At 34.9% G+C, this 17,416-nt stretch overlaps 2 protein-coding genes across 2 annotated transcripts in view; both read right to left on the bottom strand.

The window, feature by feature from the left end:
• LOC149795465 (uncharacterized) overlaps nt 1-5,673 on the bottom strand; it is a 36,478-nt gene extending 30,805 nt beyond the window's left edge. The window contains exons 1-2 of the mRNA XM_089963807.1: nt 5,511-5,673; nt 2,432-2,677 (exon numbers count right to left, since the gene is read on the bottom strand). Coding sequence (XP_089819933.1) covers nt 2,432-2,677; nt 5,511-5,592 — 328 coding nt within the window. The 5' untranslated portion in view covers nt 5,593-5,673. The remainder of the gene's footprint in view (nt 1-2,431; nt 2,678-5,510) is intronic.
• Nucleotides 5,674-10,208: 4,535 nt separating this feature from the next.
• LOC149795464 (uncharacterized) overlaps nt 10,209-17,416 on the bottom strand; it is a 47,955-nt gene continuing 40,747 nt past the window's right edge. Inside the window, exon 10 of the mRNA XM_089963806.1 lies at nt 10,209-10,354. Within this exon, the coding sequence (XP_089819932.1) occupies nt 10,209-10,354 (146 nt within the window). The remainder of the gene's footprint in view (nt 10,355-17,416) is intronic.

Raw genomic sequence — 17,416 nt, 5'->3', positions numbered from 1 at the left:
TGAATAGAGAACGTTTAAAAAAAAAAGAATTTTCTCACGTAAGAGACCAATTGCAGCCAGGAGATGTGAACTCTCACTACAAGTTTCCATATGCAAATTCTTCACACAATTATGGATACGTTTTGTACAGAAGAGACAAAAGTATGTTTCTCACATAAATTCAAAGGTAATTTGATGGGTTTTGTAATGGTATTTGTACTGTAATTGATCTTGTTTGGTTAAGTCTGACATACCTTTAAATTAATTTCAAATACAAGGACACTTACATTTGTGAATAAACCCTGACCTAAAGTTTATGACTAAGATTAGAACACGTTGTCTATACATCAATTAACAAAAGGTAAATAAGTAATGTCTATAAGCTTCCTACTGGACCCAGGATTATTAGTCAATATAATCAATTAACCATTATTATTACATTTTGTCACGATTATTTTGAGGACATCAATAATGTTTTCACTACATATTACCTCCCTCTATCGCTGTGTTTTATGACCTCCTGACAGTTGTGGAGATATCTGGTACCAGGGTACAATACTATGGTGAAATGCATCTTTATTAGCAGAACTAAGTGATCTATTCGACTAGATGTTGAGAGCATAATGTGACACAGCCTGGTCAGTTTAGGCAATGGAGACACCTTTGTCAAAGGACTATTAGGTGTGTTTCACTTTTATATATATATATATATATATATATATATATATATACACACACACACACAGAGACAGACAGAGATAGACAGACAGATAAAGACAAACATTTATCATCAAGATAATTAGTCTCAACAGGAAATATTTCATTACAGCAATATGTGTCTTTCCTTGAATCAATCTCAAGGCTTGCAATAATAGGCACAAGCAAATCATAAACTGGTGAAAGCACTCAGTCTATGCTGACATGCATATGCCTCCTTGCATGATTCGATCACTTTGATTCACAGGTTATGTATTATTCATGCATCCATATTTTTAATGTGAAAGCAATCTCATTAAAGCAACACATAAAAAAAATAATGCCAAACACAAATCTGCCTTCTAAACTTAAATGGGTCTTTTAGTGGTAGCCAAAACGAATTGAATTTTCTATGGAACATGCCTATATATGGCATCTGTATTAGACATATCAATTGTACAGTCTACTTCTTTTAAAGTAAGTTTAACACCGAACGTGACCTGGGGTCAGAAAATGTAATTTGAAGTTTGAAATGTATAATTTAACTAACCTTAAAAGTGCTCTGTGAGAGTAGTGTATCATTAAGGCATGTATTTTACATTATTAGCATCAAATGAAATGATAAACTGCTTGAAGGTACATGTTAGAAATTTATCCACATCCACCAATTCTGTACATACATCAGTTTGATCAATTTACTTCACTTCTGGAGATAAAGAATGTCAAGCTGGTACACCATCAGTAAGTGATCTAGTGCTATAGGTTGTGACTTTAGTTGCGTTAAATTAGATATAATGTTTGGTTTTACCCCACAAAAAATGTATTCTGGTATACTACTATTCTACAGAATACGATATAAACATGTTGTATGCACCCTTGATTAATTCAACTAAAGTGACTTGTAAAGGATGAAGTCACACAAAACACACAGTATGGTAAGTAGAGATATTTGCTCATACTTTCAACATTTAATTTGCATGTAATTTTTTTATGTGTGTGTGTTTGTGTGTGTGTGTCTATAAGAGACAGAGTAAGAGGGAGAGAGAGGATACATTTATGTATTTTACAACAAAGACACTATGCTGTTCTGTCAAAAAACTCAAAGTTGATAATGAGGCCAATTTCCTGCCATAAATGCTCAAGTCCAGCTAAATGGTTTGATTTAAAGTGACCTGATCTATTCCGAAACTTGTTATGCCACAATAAAGTCTAATGGCAGGTAAAGCGGTCAATCAATTAAACAATCTATCTCAATTAAAAATACTATGATTACAATGCAATTGGCACAAAGAACTGATGACAATTTTATATAAAATCCCCATGCCACCTCTAAAACAGTATTTAAATTCATTTGTTTTTTTGGAGAAAGTTAGCGTTTATGATGCTCTTCTCCAAATCAAAATGTTTAATAATAAAGGTCAAGCTAATCTAATGTAACTGGAAAAGCTGTAGGTAATATGAAATTTGTAGTACCGGTCAATAATCACATGGTAATGAATAAAGTATACATATCTAACAAACTTGTGTCTCATTATTTTTACAATCATGATGTCTAAAATTCAGGAATTTTGGAAAAATTCTAACACTTGACATAACTGATCAAGTGGAAGTGGCATACTATTTTGCAAAAGAATGTTCTCTGTGAGTTACATACAAACTGAATGTAGATATGGACAAGCCAACAAGCAAATAAGATCTGACTTAAAATAGTCTCACATACCAGCCTCATTTTCAAATGTAATCAAGGTTATCTTACCCTTCAATTCTATTTTACTGACTGGATCTCCACCAGACCACCTTTTGTTCTCAAAGGTCATTTCTAAAGCATCTGCTGAAGTACCTTTGCATAAGCCTTTAACTTCGACTGTTGTCTTTGATAGGTCATTGTTCTTAACTTCATCCACTTCCACCTTTTCTGATTCATCAGCCTCTTTATAAACTTCAATTTTTAGTTGCTTTCCTTGAATGGCTAAAGGCAGCCTCTGCAGCACTCTATCAATAACTAAAACATTACAAAACGAAAATGTCTAGTCAGTAAAAAGAAAAAACTACAAGATAAAAGGACATTAAAAAATATATACTCAAATAACCAAAATAGTACTAATATACTGTAGCATTTACTACCTTTTACCTAACCAGTGCTTTCTCCAAGACTACACAATTGTGTGAATTCTACCTAAGTTTAAAGACACTCCCCCTCCATTAAAATGGACAAGCATGCAAACATCACACAGAGGCAATTTGCCATCAACATAATCAAACTTGAAAACGTGAAAACTTGAGAATAAATCTGAATTATTTTGTGCTCTGAACAAGCACTGAAGTTCAACATTGCTGAATATTTAGTGTGCGTCAATTATGGATAACATCTGCCTAACCTGCTTAATAGTTGTCAGTCTCAAACATGTCACAAAGAAATTTGACATATTTTATTATACAAGTAACGAAAGCAAGTCTGATATTAAAATTGATAAAAATCATGAACATATTTGGCTGCAGTTTCGTACCCAGCCCCCAATTTCTTACTGTTATTCACATGTCCAGTGACACTTTTCAGTAATCTAGGTGTCACTTTAATGCTTGGAAAGTTTTCCTTTCAATGAGCTATCACCAATTTTAATGAGTCAGACCTGTGAGAAGTTAAGAAACAGAAAATATCAGACTGCTTGTTATTTTTCATCTGGTCAGGTAATGTTATACTTGCCCAGGTCACTGTCAGTTTCAAGACTGGAACTTTGATACATTGCCATGCTAAAGGAAAGCCATATAGGGTAGATATATTTAGAAGGATGTAATTACTTTTCAACAGAGTAAATGTTGCCAACCTACATTAAAAGTACAGTATATACTCGTGTATAAACTTGTTAACGTATACTGACCCCTCAAACTGAATAGGTATAAACACTAAAAAGTGCATGACCAGCATAAAAACTGACCCAAAAGTCCAAGATGACATCACAAGATGCACGTGGTAAGTTCTAAATGCATTTATTAAGGCAAGCTTACATTAGTAAAAATTAACCAAATAATTCTCTTAGGGCTGGCATGTATGATTATTACATAGAAAAGGTACCAATTTGTTTGAAAAGTCAAGAAATTTATATAATTTTCTGTTTTCTTATTGTTTTTTTGCCTAATTCAGATTCGTGTATAACTTGATCGGACGATGGCAAGAATTGAGCATTTGCAGCTTATTGCTGTAACACTACCTCTCTATTTTGATTCAATTATTGTTTGACTTTGTGCTACTGAATTAGACTTTTTATATCAGTGCACCAGTAATTATGTTTTTTATTTTGCCTTGCAATTGTAAATACATAACTCATTAAATTATTATCCCAGTATGACAGCAATGAACAACAATAGGGTTTGATTATGCTAATACCATAAAAATATTAATTGTAGTTTGGTTTGATATAAGCGACCTTACAACCCGTTTTACAAACCTATGGTAATCATGCTAACATTATGGATTGAAAGGCAATTACACATCAAAGTAGTGATATAGTTGCTGATCAAAATTCCCTCTTAACCCCTTCTCATAAAATATGTTTATCTAAAGGGACATGTATTTGAACATAATATCTTCAAGGTTTTGATCCATTTTATTATCAAGCATGCATGGGGTACCCATGGTTCTTGAGTCAAAATATAACCCGAGTAAAGGAAAAGAGTACTGTGTTGAGTAAGATCAGGGAAGAGGTGAGAACCTAATTATCACATGGAAAGTGCTTCTAAAAGTTTCATGAGCCACAAGTTCACATATTAAAACTACCCTGTAAAATCTGAAAATTCACCTTTATGTAAGTGCCAGAAGGATAACACACCCTCTTGTGTAAACATTCTGTAGAAATTATTCAGTGAACTATCTTTGTAATGTTTGTATAGTACTCATCAAGATGCATCCCCTCACCAAGTTCCATGATTACGGGAATAACAATATGTATACATAATGCACACAGCCTTGTGTGATCATAAAATAAATGCAAGTACTTAACCTAAGCCACAAAAATGTGACATGAAGGTCACAAAAACTTTTTTCTTGTAAGAGTGAGAGAGGCATACAATCATCAAGCTTGCTTTTTCTAGCATACACTACCTGAGAAATGGGCTTAAAACAGATATTCAAAGTAAAGTCAGTGAAGCATGAAATATGGATCAAATTCACTATCTTTTGTGATAAAAGTGTTGTACTTATCAAGATGCAAGCCCAATCCAAGTTTTGTGATTCTAAAGAATAATATTGTATATGGCTAGGTGCACAGAAACATATGTGGTTATTAGCCAAATGCAGTAACTTAACCTAAGTCTGACTCAGTAAAATCTGAAACTTGGATTGAGGGAATTTCACATCAGTTTATTTGTATGGTAACACAGCTGCCCTATTTGCAACAGATGTGATGCATTTCACCATAATGATAATCCCAATAATTCCATACAATTTTGCAAGTTACATATCTTTAAACACATGTATACAAGAGTTCTTAGCTTTTAGTTGTTCAGTGTCTTTAGAAATATTAAAACTAGACATTGCAATAACTGTATGTAGACAACATGTTTTAATGAAATGAACTGTTCTAGAAATCAGAAAAGAACAGTGATCAGTCTCTCTGCTTGTTTACATCAAGAATCTCCATTTAGTTTGAAATACCAATAAGTTGACAGTGTCTGGCATGCCCTGGTGACAATCAGGAGACATGGGATTTATTAGACATCTCTGAAATTGTCCACCACCCCACCAAAATCACTCAAATAAGAGATACTCATAAAATGAAGGCAGCATCATTTTCACATAACAATTTTTTTTCCGGCAGTTTAATTTCATCTCTTCTTACCTGAAGGATCTTCAAATTCAATGATAGCTGTTGACGAATCTGGATCAAACTCCATATGTTTTACTTCTCCACCTCCAGACATTTTTTCATTTCCAAAAAAAGATATTACAGCACCATCACTGACTCCATGTGGTATATGAGTCACTTTTAATTTTCTTGATATTGTTGTCAACATTGAAATTGTAATCAAACCAATGTATTAGGAACTTGCTGAGAAACAATTAAAAACAATTCAATTTATTTACGTATTCACTAGAAACAAGCAAAAGTCATGTCTGTGGACTGGAAAGAAATGATGAAGCAGTGACAGTGGTGGACTGGCAGAAGAAATAACGAATGAATTAAAATGGGGAGAAAAAGAGAGAGAGGTATATGGATGTACTGACTGAGATTTAGATATTAAGCAGAATAAAGCCATCTCACCATCATATGCCTAAAGCAGTTGGATTACTTTGAGCTTTTCTGCATTATATCCACACCTCAGCCGAATGAAAAATTTTTTAGTTACTGAAAATGAAAACAGAACCATTACGATAAACTATTGCAGCTGAAATAAACAGCTGCTACTTTAGCATCTTTGGTGTACTACATTATTATCATAAAATATTGTTTATAACAAAAATCTGAACAATAAATTATCTCCATTGAATATATTTCTCAAGATGGAGGCATCCAGTTCCAAATAATCTTTGGACCAAAATTTTCTTCAAAATAATTTTTTATGAAAACAATGTACTGCACCAAATCCAATGAAGTAGTGGCTATTTATCTGAGCTGGTTGACTGACTGACTGACACTGATCCCTTTCAACACTTTCATGAATTATTATGAGTGGCTCACAAATACAGATGATGCTTCAAAGCCAGAAGTATTTCACATGTTTGTGACATAGAATGAGTTGAGATTGTTGAGAAGTAGCCTTTTTAATTGCAAAACTTGACCAAAACTACATGTAATTAGGCAGAATTATTCACATCATTACCCATGTGAAACTAAATTTTTTAAAGTGAAGGTGATAAGGAATAATGTAGACACTTCACACCCTCCCATCCTTGCCAATAATCACCATGGGCAGCATATGAAAGTCCATTGGCACCAACAAAAATAAAATATCAGACTTGGGTCACACTAAGCAGGTGATCACTGTTTACTGGCACCCTTAATATGAAATTTAAATGAGATTAAAAATGGTGACCACTAAGTGTGGGTGGTTACTGTACGCCATTGGTCTCAAGACAAAATTTATTTTGGTGCAAAGCTGCAGCATCTAACTGAGAGCTGACTACCACCGGGATTTAAAGCTGGGGTCCAGCATGCTATCTCTGAAAAAAGTTGGGAGTAGATCTCCTAATAATAGGACTCCCAATAATATGAGATGTTTTCCATTCCTTTGTCATAATTGTCATCACTATGTTTGTATTGTTGTGCCATCAATACAAATGTCACCAGACTAATATAATACTCATTCATTATTAAAGGTTTTAAATTAATACGCAACAATGACGATGTAAGGCAAATGGGAACTGTGATAAAATGTGATTGTTTGTGATGTTGCAACTGTAAAAATTCTCAATGGTTTTATATTGCCATTATTTAATTTTGTGTGCAGTATGAAGGAATCATAAGCTTTGGATCAATAGTGATATTATGGTTTCACTTGAATGCAGCAACTGATATAGAATATATGTGACTTTCAAAATCTTTAATGCAAAACATTGTTGATAATGCTCATCACAGCACTATTATCAATAATGACAGAACAGTGACTCATTTACTGAAGACTGTTCGGGTGTGTGAGGCATAAATGTTATTCCAAAAGTCAGTACCAATTTCATTTAGAACCGTAAGAAATTTTTAATTTTAAATAACACATTAATACCACCATTTGTTCAGATAAAATGTCAACAAGATTTTCCAGATGGCCAGCATAGTGTCCTTGTTGGTTGTCAGACTGAAACAAGAGTTTCATTTAGGACCTAAATGATATAATTTAATTTAAAGACAACCTAAGCTGATACAACCATCTATTCAAAAAGGAATTTAATAAGGTTTTCAAGATAATCACTAAGACCTCAGATTTGCACCATTTTCATATAGGATAATATACATATAAAAAACAAAATCTTTAAGTGAAAAGCGTTTTTCAATATAACCATTCATTCAGGATGAGAAGATATGACTGCTATGGCAGAGATACTGACTGTCAGATGAGCATCATCTCATTTCAGACCAACTAGACATCATAGGAAGTCTATTAGTGAAAACCCCATATCAATATGTCTACCTATATGGTGAAAGCAGTGATTTTCAAGATGATCACTATGACAGCCACATTGGAAGTCTACTCAGAACCTTTTCTTTTCTAACCAACATATGAGCTATCGATTCTGGATGAATAGCTGTCAGATTATTTTTAATATGGCCACAATGGTGGTCATCATACTGGATTTCAGACTGGCACCATTTTAATTTAGGACCAAACTGACCTTGGGATGAAAGGGCATGTGTAAAGATTGGTACATTACATTCTTATCACAAAACATTGTTTAAAGGAAACATTGTTGCAATAATTATCTACATTTAACATATTTCAAGATGGAGGTATCCAAATCAAAACAAGCTTTGGACCATATTTTCATTTAAAAGAATCTTTTATGAAAGCTATATATTACAAAAAAGCCACTGAAGTAGTAGCTATTTATCTCAGTATGAGTTCACAGTAAACTGAAGTAAGAATCTAAAAAATAAATGATCTCTTCCCTAATTCCAATGAATATTTTAAATACCTAATTCCCATTGTCACAGATTCCACAGTCTGATCATCAGAAAGAATTATTTGTTTATTAAATCCTTATTTATACACATTTTCACTTGACATACATGTGAATCATTCCAAAGGAAAATTCCAATCTAATTTGTAAACACAACTAAGCCTAGAAAATAGCAATTATTGACAGACAACATATGAAGCATGGCCAGCGAGACAATATACATAAGTTCAAATGGCCTACTGTCCTAAAAACCAATTAGTGTGCTACAAGAAACTGGGATATTCTGGAGATTCTGTCTTACACTGCATTCAACTGCAGCATTAATGTGGCAATAACACTAGCAATCCTTGCAAAGCGACCTTAAGTGATTTGTTGGTAAAATACATATCTTCAGCTGAGGATCAATGAATAAATGAAGATTAATGGTATACCATTTAAATCTAAGACAAGCTGCCTTCAGAAAATTCTATCACATACTGCATTCAGCTCCAAGTAAAAAAGAAGCAAATATCTCTTTAAGAAGTGCAAAGATTACATTTTGATCATGTGCATATTTTTAGATCATGACCACAACATTTCCAAGTTTCAAGGAAATCCATAACAAAAATGGTGGGGTTAGTTGTGCTAGCAAGATTGTGTCTTCCCTACCTCAGATTTGTTGGTAAATTAAATAACACTTGAAGGATTGACATGCAAACATAACAATGAATTGTACCTAATAAATTGTGTTTTCTGACCTAACTAAAACTGATGAACTCATCTGCAATGTGGCTCGAGATGGGAAGAATTTTCCTTAAGATTAGTGTATGAACTATTGAGGAACAACTGTGTATCACTTATTTATTTTCAGAAGCAAGGGATATTTTAAGATAAGAATTATAACTAGCAGCACTGAAGTGCATGTATGTAGCATGCAAATGATGCTGATCGTTTTTCTTCTTGAATGCTGTGTGAACAAAACATGCAAATCTGCATTCTGACTAAAAACACAGAATTAATGGATCAATAGCCTGTTTGCCATAAAAGCATAGGTTCAGTGGGCAAGGGGAGCCGCCTGTAACAGGTGTTTATAGTTATTTTGTTGTCTCACTGATTACTTCAGACATCTCATAGTAGTTATCTTTAAGAACCAAACTCTTTTAAAAACACAGGAATATTGTCTGTCCATCCTACTATGACTTATCCTTCTGGTAAATAGCTGTGGAATTTTGTCTAACTTGATTTTGTCCCTCTTTGCATTGTAATCATCTCATGCTCTAAAGGGGTTGGAAGAAGTAAAATGTTCTAAGGGTTTAATTACGGTGGAATATTCAAACTCTTTGGGACAATCATTATGTATGAACACAAAGCAGCATGACAAATAATAAACATATTTGTGAATCAACAAGACAGTCCAGGATGAAACACATCTGGGATGGATAGTTATGAGAAAATTTTAAAGGCAACATATATTAAAATCTTGGAGATTTGCAGTAAAGAATTTTCAGCATTACCTGTCAAAGAAAAAAGTACATTATAATCTAGACACGTAACTGATGAACTAGTTTTAGCAATGCTATAATATCATGTTTGCTGTTCACTATAATGTTTATGCATGAACCTTCCACTAGTACAGTCTAATCTGATATTGTTAACTAAAGTGTACTGTCAAGAATTATGCTGATCGCAGTACTGTTGTATATGAGTGGAACCTGTTACATTATTATACAATGTTTAGTGATTTACTACTGTGCAACAAGTGGCAACAAACAGGGCAGTCAACGGTGTGAATAGATAGAACCACAAATGGAATATAACAGATACAGAAGGTAGTATCCTGTCTTAATTAAATATACATTTTTATTTTAGGAAAAAAATGACAATTTATTTGAATATTTCTTAAAAGTGGCTTTTCAATATAAAATACCATATAAAATACCTTTGTGTATTATTGAGGGAGTATTGAGGGAGGTTTTATAATACCATTGTCATTTCTTCCAATGACGAATTCCATATGGCATGACCAAAGCACATCTTCCGCACATGTTTTGGTAGCAGTGTCTACAACCTTAATCAAACTGTCATCCACCAGATCTGTCAAAAAGAAATTAAAACTTAAGGAATATGAATAATTGATAAGATTGTGCTCAAGAAGAGCTCACATGAGTTTTCAATTTCCCACACCTCAAGATGGAGGACTTATTTACCTCCACTTTTGTTCCACCGTGGAGGGATAAATACCTACAAATGCCCACTGTGCCTTGGCAGGCACAATGATTTGAATTCCACCATGGACTAGCTAGTCAACATTACTGATAGACATCTGAACATCCAATGAACAAAAATCACTTATTTAAAGACAGAGACATCAAGAATGATTTACAATCGGATACTATTTGAAGAATCATTCATTTTTATTTGGATCATATATATGGATAACTGAACTGAGCTTCTCTTGAACGGCATCAATTTTTCTCACCCATGTAACAGAGAAATCTGTCTGTTTTGCTAACTTTACTTTTTGTACCTCAGTCTGTTTATCTCAGACCTGTTATCTCATTCATCATGTCCACGCACTAGGAACTACCTTTAAAAAGAAATCCTTGCTGTCTCCTGCTGTGCCTGATGGAGATGTTTTAAAATCAAACATCAACAACTATGCATATATAACAAAAAGGAAATTCCCTCATAAAGCAACTTAATATTTTCTCCAACTTTGATAACACCATGCAAAACATTTTGACACACACATACACACACACACGCCAAGCTATTTGATACTCCAGTCACACAAGCAATACCATAGTATCACAAAACTGAATTCTCTCAAGTGCTTTGCAAAGCATGCAAAACCAGAAATGTATCTTGTCAAACTGGTTTCTTCTTTGTCAAACACATATAATCTGCCCCAAAAAAGCATGTGGCTTGAGATGCTCATTGCACAATACTTCAACCCTTAACAATTATAACATTTTTCTTGATTTTGAGTGGCATATATAGCTAGAGTCCACTTAGATAATTATTCAGATTTTCATAAATTGGAGGAGAAAAATGCCCATCACTGAGTGTGGTGGCAACAGAAAGTCTGTTTTGATTGTGCCCCTCCCCCTAAATGAAACACCTTCCTCCAAAAAAATCTCTCTAAACTGGAGTGTATCCTGGTGTCTGAAGATCCAGACAGCTTTGGACACATGAGGAGGCAATGAAACCTAATTTACCTTCATGTCAAACTTCCAAACTTACTCATCTTCTGTAAAATACATCAAAGGGTGGGATGTAGATGGGGACCTTAAACAAGGAGAAGGACCCACAATCAAGTGTCTTCCAAGAACTCATTTGAATATACGAAAATAGAAAGTTCATCATTATATTTTTGTTTTCGAGGCAAGAGAGAACTATTCTTAAGGAATAGAAACATGACTGCAGGTTCATTGTCCTGTCCACACACACAGAAGGTGAATGATACAAGACCATCCAGTGCTATCTCTCTCCATGGAAAGGGGATTCACAATTCCCTGTTGATGCAAGAGGAGAAATGTGGCAGCTCCCCTACATTTCTGCGACAGTAAAGCAGGAGGAGACAGAGAAAGCCTCCAACTTGCCCGGTCCACTGAATCATGGAGCCATTGGAAACATATCCATGGACCTATAGATAGAAAGCAGACAATGAAGCTCACCACCAAGGGATTGAACAGAATCATATGAATGAGGTGTGTCAACCTGATCCTATTCCACAGACAAAGTGAGCTGGCAACTTCCCTAACTGGAAAGTGCCACTGACCCCTCCTGCATAAAAAAGAAGAATGCAGGCCCCTTGTTCTTCCTTCTGGAGGAACAGTGGCTACTGCTTATCTATCAAACACATCATCTGACCACAGAAAGATGTACATCTATGTTGAGTCCACATAGTGCATGTCAAACAGGTGCATCCAAAGCATTGTTCTGTGGGATGCTGAAAGAAAATGCAAACATAAGTCCCTCACAGTGACTGCACTCTACTATGTAAAAAGAATTTCCAATAATACAAGATAATATCAATTTGTACCTTTTTTTATTCAGCATGAACTAGACATAATCATTAATCTTCTAGTCAATATGACTTTCCATTCACAAGCAGCAATAACAAGATTTTCAACATGGCTGCCATGACAGCCATACATGATGGCAGATTGGTACCAGATTCATTTAAAGCCAGCTAAACATCGAAAGAATTCTTCTGGCAAAAGCCTACTGCTGATATAACTTTCCATCTAGGATGAGTGGGATAATATTTTCAAGATGGCCACTTGTCAGCTGTATGGGATACACAATTGGCGCAATTTTCATGCATGACCACCCAGGCATAATTATAAGCTTTCTGGTGGAAACTCTATGTTCATATGACTTTCCATCTAGGATAAGCAGCAATAATAGCATGATTTTCAGGATTGCCTTTTTATGGTCATAATGGATGTCCAATCATTAGGACAAATTAGGGGCCCGAGTGGCCGAGTGGTCTAAAGCGCTCACCGTTACGGATCACTGCCATCTCACCTCTGTCTGCGTTGGTTCAAGTCTCAGATTTGGCTAATGTGGTTATGTGAGAAAGCTTGCCAGTAGCTTCTCGTGGGTTGGTGGTTCTTGCCGGGGGTTTTCCGGGTTCTTCCTCCACCATTAATACTGGCCGCCATCTATAGCCTATCTTGTGCTGAAAAATGGTGTTAAACACTACAACAACAACAACAAGGACAAATTAAACAACATAAGTCTATTATTGAAACCTCACTGATATGACCATCCATTCATATGCTGTAGTGATAACAAGATTTTCAAGATGGCAGCTGTGGTGGCCATAGTGGTTATTCGGGACGCACTATTTTTTTCTAGGACAACCTTGACATCATAACAAGTCTTCTAGTGAAAACCAAATGTTTGTATGACTTTCTGTTTAGGAAGAGTAGAGATAATATTTTAAAGATGGCTGACCCAGTGGCCATATTAAGTATTGGATTGGCACCAGTTTAATTATAGGACCAATTAGGCAACATATAAAGTCAGTAGTTAAAACCTCATGTTGACACAACATTCCATTTAGAACTAGCAATAACAAGAGTCTCAAGATGGCTACTGTGGTAACCATATTATATGTCCTAGTGGAACCGTTTTCATTCAGGACCAACCAGACATCATAGAAAGTCCTCTGACAAAATCCCATGTAGATATGAATTTCTGGTCAGAATGAGAGATGATAACAAGATTTTCAAGTTGGCTGTTATGGCGGTCATACTGGACATCAGATCAGAACCAGTTTTTTTTAGGACCAACTAAACATCATAAGACTGTTAGTGAAAAATCTCATGCTTATATGATGATCCATTCAAGAGCAACAATAACAAGAATTTCAAGATGGCTGCTGCAGCAGATATATTGGATATCTGAGCAGCACAATTTTCATTTATGACCAACTAGACCATGGGATGAATGTGTGTGTAAAGTTTCATGGCAGTGTAGTGATGGATGGATGTTGGATTATTGACATCAGATGATGGACAAATGGCTATCCAATAAACTCTTCTGTTCTATGACCAGTTAAAATATCAACAAACTAGAGCAAAATCAAACTGGTTAAAACTTATCTTAGCACAAGTTACCAGTAAGGGGATACTTAATTAAATGTGCTTTGTTAATGAGTGAACTATAACCCTCAAAAGTATAAAAGGGACATAGATATAGGAAATATAGATAAGAGGGTGGGGGGGAATTATCAATGATATTTTTCATTAATAACAAGATCTTTAAATTTTGCTGTTGTAAATGTCAGATTGGCATCATTGTCATTTGAACTATCACAAGACATTTTCTGGTGGAAAGACCATGATGATATGACTTTATTTTTTTGGATAATTAATAACAAGATTTTCATGGCAGCTGTTATCATGGCTAAATTGGATATTAGATTGGCACCATTTCCATTTAGGACCAGCTATACATAATAAGAAGTCGTTTGGTGCAGACACAATATTCATATGGTCAGCCATCAAGAAGTAACCATAAACAATATTTCAAGATGTCCATTATGGTGGTCATATTGGAAGTCAAATAAGCACCATTTTCAAACTACATCCATCTGAAAAGATCATGCTGATATAAGCATTCACTCTGGAGTAGTGACATGAAGATTTTAAAGATATTCACAGCAATGATCATATTGGATGAATGAGCAACACCATTTCATTTAGGACTAAGAAATCATTAAGTAAAATCTCCATGTTCATACAAACATCCATTCAGAAAGAATAGTGATAACAAGCTTTTCAAGATGGCCACTGTATCAGTCATAATAGAAGTGCAAGCAGCACCCTTTTTTATTGAGAACCAACTAGACATCATATAAAGTCTTCTGGTGACAACCCCACAGCAATATTACCCTCCATTCAAAAATGCTAGTATTAACAAGATTTACGAGAACGCCATGGACTATACTGGGCATCTGATCAGCATCGTTTTGGGCCAGCAAGATATCATAGGAAATCTTTTGGAAAAAATCTAATGTCAAAATTACTTTCCATGTATGAGTATACTGGATGTCATATTGACAACATTGTCATTTATAACCAACCAGACATCATAGGAAGTCTTCTGCTGAAAACCCATGTCAATATGACTTTGTGTTCAGGATGAATAGCAGTAGCAAGATGGCTGCCTTGATGGCCATACTGAATGTCAGATTGGCACCATTATCAGTTAGAACCAGCAAACATTATAATAAGTCTTTCTGTGAACACCTCATGCTAATCCATCCAGGGAGAGGGGCAATATCAAGAGTTTCAATCTGACTGCTACCACTGCCAAATGGTGCCTGAGCAGCACCATTTTCAACCAAACCATGGGACGAGTTTCATGGCAAGCCTCCAGGATATTAAGGAGGAGTAGTGATAACAAACTAGTGCTAACAGACAAACGACAGAAAACAGACCATCCCATGACAAGTAGAGCAAGTCAAAACAGAATGATGCTTTTCATGGTTGCTCTAGTGGAAAATATGCGTTGTAGTTCACCTGTGGCCAAGTAATGTGAGTAGTATTACTAAATATTTGATTGCCTTAATGTCACACAACCTTCTCAAATGTGATACGTTTCATAGTCATAACAGTACCACAGCTCAACTTTCATAAGCAACTTATAGGGTGTAACTAAATATGACAATGGGTAATTTATTATGCATGTTATGCATGTTTACTGGTTGGGTTGAAATGAGCAATGTTCAAAATATAATGTAATAATATTCCAAAATCAATGGCAGGGATCGTCCTGGGCTTTGCCAATGTCGCAAATTGCGATTTTTTTTCCTTATTGGCGACAAAAATATCCCATCTGGCAATTTTTTTGGCGACATACTTTTTGGTTATTTAATTTGTACATACAATCATGGATTTGGACTGAATAAATTTAAAGCCAGAACGAAAGGAAGCCATAAACTTGACTAAGCAATGCATTGGAATCAATCTGTTACACAAACGATCCTTTGTTCTTATTGACAACCCTATCTTTACAGTGCATTGTTACATCATAATCTGCCTATGCTGACATCTGGGCTGAGTACTGTATGTTGCGATACAGTCAATCATGCTACCGCACTATACCTACAACTGACCGACTTCTGAAGACGCGAATAGAACAGATATAATTAATTGTATGGCTAATCATTCTGTTTTTTTTTTTTATACATATACCAATACAATAGTTTTGCTGAACCTTCATGGAAAACTGATAACCTTTGAAGTACCGACTACTGTGTATAAATACAAAGCAAATGGAAAAAATCTCAATCACAATTACATCTGTCACCAGTGCAGCATTTTACTCATTGATCTTTTTCTTTTGTCATCAGTCCCGTGTTACGGCTGCAGAGACTTAAACTCCGCAACAAGAAATAGCAACAAAAAAAAACAAACCAGTTTTGCATAATTAATAATAATTATTTATTTCTCAAAATACAGGAGTGAAAGAATCCCTAAATTGGGTGTGAATTTACGCTTATATATACGGTCCAATATTGCCAGGTGTTGACTCGTGTAAGTTTCATTCGTGGGAATGGAGATCCTATTTTTCTTGTCGAGAAAATTTATACAGCATTCAGTGATCATTCTTGGGATTTAGGAAGCAATTCGCTACAAGCTTTGTGAAGCTAGCCATAAGGGGGGGGGGGCGGCTGCTGAGAGACTACTGGTGTCACCTGTCAGCACTGAGGACTGTGAACGTGGATTCAGTAAGATGAACCTCATAAAAACTGACATCAGAAATAAGCTCTGCATCTCATCTCTCGAGAATTTAATGAGAATCAGCATGTACAGATGTGAAAAATTAGACTTTGAAACTGCATTCAACAAGTGGGCAGCCCTAAAATCGCGACGGATCTTCATGTAACACTTTGTAACATTTTGTTAATGCTTGTTGTAATTAAAGTATTAACTAATCCATCATTTGTAATTTTCATTGCCTGTTACATTAATAGACTAAATTAACACTTGGAAAAATGTACACTACTTTTTTTGGCGACACTTTTTGAAAATTGGCGACAAAATATTGAGGTTGGCGATTATTTTGGCGACAGCTTTTTGAAAGCCAGGACCATCCCTGAATGGTTATGTATTTTATCTACCTGGCAGCAATGACAGTGTTAGTGATGATAATGATGATAACATTAATAACAAAATTGGTTTCATTAGAATGAAGGTAAACATATGAATACACGCACTGACAAGACTGCTCCAAACTGATCAATAGAATAGTTAAAGTCTTTTATGTTTTTGTTTGCTTTTTTTTAATTCCTTTACTCACTACCAAAACAAGATGACCTATAATAGACTAATAAAAGAATACCAATACATAATATTAGAACCTGTAATATTTGTGTGATGTGTGTGTATATATATATATATATATATATGGATTAGCATTAACACTAATAATGTTTCCAACTTTAATCTTTGTATGTGTATAGGTATAATCTTTGTTTGTATGTGTAAAGCTATGCATTAGGTGACCAAAGTTTATAATCATAACTCAAATTCACACTGTTTCGTAGTATATGTTTGAATCCATCACTAAACTGTATAGTATGCTGATGATCCTACATATAGCGATTTTCACCTCCTAAACAGTCATGGCAAATCG

The sequence above is a fragment of the Sinohyriopsis cumingii genome, chromosome 7, assembly GCF_028554795.1.
Source record: "Sinohyriopsis cumingii isolate HCF-2022 chromosome 7, ASM2855479v2, whole genome shotgun sequence".
In the NCBI taxonomy this organism is placed as follows: Eukaryota; Metazoa; Mollusca; class Bivalvia; order Unionida; family Unionidae; genus Sinohyriopsis; species Sinohyriopsis cumingii.
This window is presented reverse-complemented; position numbering and strand designations above follow the sequence as displayed.